The following is a 5,000-nucleotide window of genomic DNA, read 5'->3' on the forward strand; positions in this document are numbered from 1 at the left end:
TTTCATTTACTTTTGTATCTGAACCTTTTGTACGTCTTCCTATACGCTTCCTCTTATGTTTACCTATCATTAAGAGCATTTTCACGAGAGAGAGAGAGAGAGAGAGAGAGAGAGAGAGAGAGAGAGAGAGAGAGAGAGAGAGAGAGAGAGAGAGACTAAATAATGCTTAACACTAGTGCTTGACTTTCGAACTAATTTTCAAGCTAACCCCTTAAAAGGCATTTAGAATGAGTGCTTACGTGCTTTTGGGAAGTTTCATTCCTGCTTTAATCCGGGCTAATGTTATTTCTGTTTGATAAGCCAGCTAAGGTCTGGGCAGCTGAGCCTTTCTTTGGAATTTGAAAATTTCGAAATATATTGCTGAAATGTGAGTCCCAAAATCTTTTTAGAGTTCATGGAGGTTATAAATGAAAACTCTCTTGTAAACTCTTTCATCCTGTTTTATGTGCAAAATTATGTAAAAAGCTCCTTATACTTTATTTAAATAGTGATTATTTATTCATTTATTGGGAAGAAAGTTTGAGATATTTATTATTAGAAGTGGAAAAGTAGCTTTTGTTATAATAAAATTTCTTTCTTTTGTAAAGTTGTCACACGGCTCATGAAAAAGAGGGAAATGTTTAATATTCTTCAGTCGGAGGATGTCATTAGTATGCTAATTTGAGCCACAGAGATAAAGAGTCTTCGATGCGGAAAACTACGAAGACATTGTTGCCTGCAGAAGTAAACTGTTTGGAGCAACATATTCAGTCAGCAACATCAAATGCAACTCGATATCAGTAGAAAGACAAATTCAATATCTTTTTTATTTTAACTTTCATTTTGATCTCGGGTATTTATCAACTTCCTTTTCTAGAAACAAATTTACATCATTTATAGCTGTTACTCTATAACAATGTCTTTCTGTATACACACATACACACACACACACACACATATTTATATATATATATATATATATATATATATATATATATATATATATATATATATATATATATATATATATATATATATGTATCCAACCATCCATATACCAAAGGCACCTCCCCCAAATTTGGGGTGTATCCGACATCAACATCCGAGTTCAGCTGGTACTGCTAGGGTGCCACAGCCCAACCTCCCACATTTTCCACCACAGATGAAGCTTCATACTGCTGAATCCCCTACTGCTGCTACCTTCGCGGTCATTTAAGGCACCGGAGGAAGCAGCAGGGCCTACCGGAACTGTGTCACAATCGCTCGCCATTCATTCCTATTTCTAGCACGCTCTCTTGCCTCTCTCACATCTATCCTCCTATCACCCAGATCTTTCTTCACACCATCCATCCATCCAAACCTTGGCCTTCCTCTTGTACTTCTCCCATCAACTCTTGCATTCATCACCTTCTTTAGCAGACAGCCATTTTTCATTCTCTCAATATGGCCAAACCGCCTCAACACATTCATATCCACTCTAGCCGCTAACTCATTTCTTACACCCGTTCTCTCCCTCACCACTTCGTTCCTAACCCTATCTACTCGAGATACACCAACCATACTCCTTAGACACTTCATCTCAAACACATTCAATTTCTGTCTCTCCATCACTTTCACTCCCCACAACTCCGATCCATACATCACAGTTGGTACAATCAATTCCTCATATAGAACTCTCTTTACATTCATGCCCAACCCTTTATTTTTTACTACTCCCTTAACTGCCCCCAACACTTTGCAACCTTCATTCACTCTCTGACGTACATCTGCTTCCACTCCACCATTTGCTGCAACAACAGACCCCAAGTACTTAAACTGATCCACCTCCTCAAGTACCTCTCCATTCAACATGACATTCAACCTTGCACCACCTTCCCTTCTCGTACATCTCATAACCTTACTCTTACCCACATTAACTCTCAACTTCCTTCTCTCACACACCCTTCCAAATTCTGTCACTAGTTGGTCAAGCTTCTCTTCTGTGTCTGCTACCAGTACAGTATCATTCGCAAACAACAACTGATTTACCTCCCATTCATGATTATTCTCGCCTACCAGTTTTAATCCTCGTCCAAGCACTCGGGCATTCACCTTTCTCACCACTCCATCAACATACAAGTTAAACAACCACGGCGACATCACACATCCCTGTCTCAGCCCCACTCTCACCGGAAACCAATCGCTCACTTCATTTCCTATCCTAACACATGCTTTACTACCTTTGTAGAAACTTTTCACTGCTTGCAACAACTTTCCACTAACTCCATATAATCTCATCACATTCCACATTGCTTCCCTATCAACTCTATCATATGCTTTTTCCAGATCCATAAACGCAACATACACCTCCTTACCTTTTGCTAAATATTTCTCGCATATCTGCCTAACTGTAAAAATCTGATTCATACAATCTGATTCATATATATATATATATATATATATATATATATATATATATATATATATATATATATATATATATATATATATATATCTGTGTAAATATAGACTGACGAACTAAGAAAATACTCTGGTATAGATTGGCATAGCAAGACCATCCATAGACGAGAGTAGGACATATGTTAGGCCTTTGTCCTGCAGTGGACTAGAAACTACTAATATATATATATATATATATATATATATATATATATATATATATATATATACATATATATATATATATATATATATATATATATATATATATATATATATATATATATATATATATATATATATGTATATATATATATATATATATATATATATATATATATATATATATATATAGATGCATGGTACACATATATACAATATTTATAGTATGTGTGAATATTATTTTATATATTTCTTCTCTGGCCTTTTCTACTGTGTAGTGTAAGTCATCCTTATTGAAAGAGTTCAAAGGAAGTTATTGATACTGGGTATACATCAAGCAAAACCAAATGATTATGGAAATTTATACTTCACCATGAATAGTTAATGCTGAAAAAAAATATTAACTAGTTTTACAATGATGGTAATTCTATTGGCTTCATCATGGAGAATACTAATTAAGAAGTACATGTTAATTGAATTGGTTTTTGCTACTCTGTTAATCGCATGGTGCCACCCTTCTACATGCCGAATAGGGCGTTTGCAACACCTCCAAGAATGTGGAAGATGCATCTCATTCCTGATCCATATTTTATTATAGTAAGTAATGAGATCTTTTAATCGTTGATCAGGAAGTGGCTGGCCAGTGATATGGCGAAAAGCTGGCTCTATATGTGATGGAGGTAAGTTTGGGAGCGCCATTAACTGCTTAATGAATTGTATTACAGCGAGTTGATTAATATAGGCATTTTGTTGACCTAGTGTTTTTACTCTTCGGTACACTGCTTGGGTCCAGTGAAACCAGTAGCCATGAATGGAAACCTCGGAAAGGCACACTCGCACTGCCAACCATAGTGCTTTCTCAAAATCCACAGCAACCTCACAAACTGATGTTGGTGTTAACTCAGTGATTTTTTTTTTTTTTAGGACAGCTACGTAGTCCTTTTTCTTTCTTCTTGACATTAGGACAAAGCACAATGGAACCTGTTTCAAAATTTCATCCTTCTTTATAAAACTGTTGAACAAAAGGGGTACAAACAAGTTTAAAAGTGCCGTCCACGTACCAAGTTTTAGACTTGGACATGTGATGCAACTGAATAGACGTTGGAAATTCGAGATGCCGTTGCCCATTTTCAAATAGATCAGCTCGAAGAAAGTCTTGGGGAACATGATCTCTGTTTAATTCAAAACTGGTATCTTCAGGGTGTTTTGGACGTTGTCCTTCTCTGGCGTGATTGGTGCATCTGACTAGAGTGTTAATATTTGGTAAGGGAATATCTGAGTTTTCACAGCTTGAAAGTGCTTTCTTTACTATTTCCCCAGATGATGCAAATGGGCATTCCGTAGCTGACTTTTTAACGAAAGCTCGTGTTGATGCTTTGAGTTCAGCACCATGATCCCCAGTATGTGTGTGTTGGTGGTGTCCACTTTTGAAGTTCATTGTTCCTACTTGCTGTGAAATTGTTGCATAGCACTTTTTACCACGGTACCTGCATATCCATGTTACTGATACAGACGACTCTCGCTCCCTGGTGTACGTAAAACCCAATGAATCAGCGAGGAGAGAGCTGCCTTTTCTTGTTCTGCCAGAAACAATTTTGTAGGTCACAGGAGTGTCTGCAAGGATAGTTGTCGGTAACGCTTCACCAACTAATGAGGTTTCTGCAACTAGCGTGATGTCATCAATAGTAAATATGATATTCAAGTCATTGGGTGTGTTGCTGATTGTTGCAGGCTGCTGTTCAACTGGGAAGGCATCAGAAGGATCATCGGCATCGGGAGCTGAAACCACGTGAATGTAAAATGGTGTATTCCATGTGCTATATCTCGCAGAATATGTTGACGCATTCAAATGAAAGTGAGGACCCCTCCCCCCACACACACACCCAAGCCAGCTATATGGTCTTAGGAAAACAAAAAGATATTTATGAAAAAGATAATGGGAAAACAAAAAGATAATTTTAATTGTACCTGAAACTTCTATCCAGTCCGGAAAGTCTGGGCAACACCGCATAAAAACTTGACCAGCTTTCAATCGTCTGTTTATATTCCGGTACTCACATTGTGGCATTTCTGTACCACATAAGTGATGGCGCCACTTGTTGCATCCGTCACAGATAAGGGCTTCTTGTCTAGGGCGAACACACAATCCACATCCTGAGCAAAGAGAAACCGCTGATGCCATGGTGGTATAAAAAGGATGACTGAGAGTGCACGTCCATTAGAGTTAGGAAGTAAATGCTGAGCAGATCCACTAGTCTCGAAGGAGCCATAGTGGGGTTTCGAATCTTGTACCTCTGTCCATTCTATCGGGCATAGAGTTCAGTAACTGTTCACCTCCAGCCATCAACAAGTCCTCCACCGTTCTGGGTATAACTTTGTAATGGTTTATTTTAACTTTGTAAAGTTTGATATTACAATTT

At 37.6% G+C, this 5,000-nt stretch overlaps 1 protein-coding gene across 1 annotated transcript in view; it reads right to left on the minus strand.

Moving 5' to 3' along the window:
• LOC137644295 (uncharacterized) overlaps nt 1-4,762 on the minus strand; it is a 45,321-nt gene extending 40,559 nt beyond the window's left edge. Inside the window, 3 exon segments of the mRNA XM_068377286.1 lie at nt 2,995-3,595; nt 3,597-4,359; nt 4,549-4,762. Coding sequence (XP_068233387.1) covers nt 2,995-3,595; nt 3,597-4,359; nt 4,549-4,762 — 1,578 coding nt within the window.
• Between the last annotated feature and the right edge of the window lie 238 nt (nt 4,763-5,000).

This window comes from Palaemon carinicauda, chromosome 7 (genome assembly GCF_036898095.1).
Source record: "Palaemon carinicauda isolate YSFRI2023 chromosome 7, ASM3689809v2, whole genome shotgun sequence".
Classification (NCBI taxonomy): domain Eukaryota; kingdom Metazoa; phylum Arthropoda; class Malacostraca; order Decapoda; family Palaemonidae; genus Palaemon; species Palaemon carinicauda.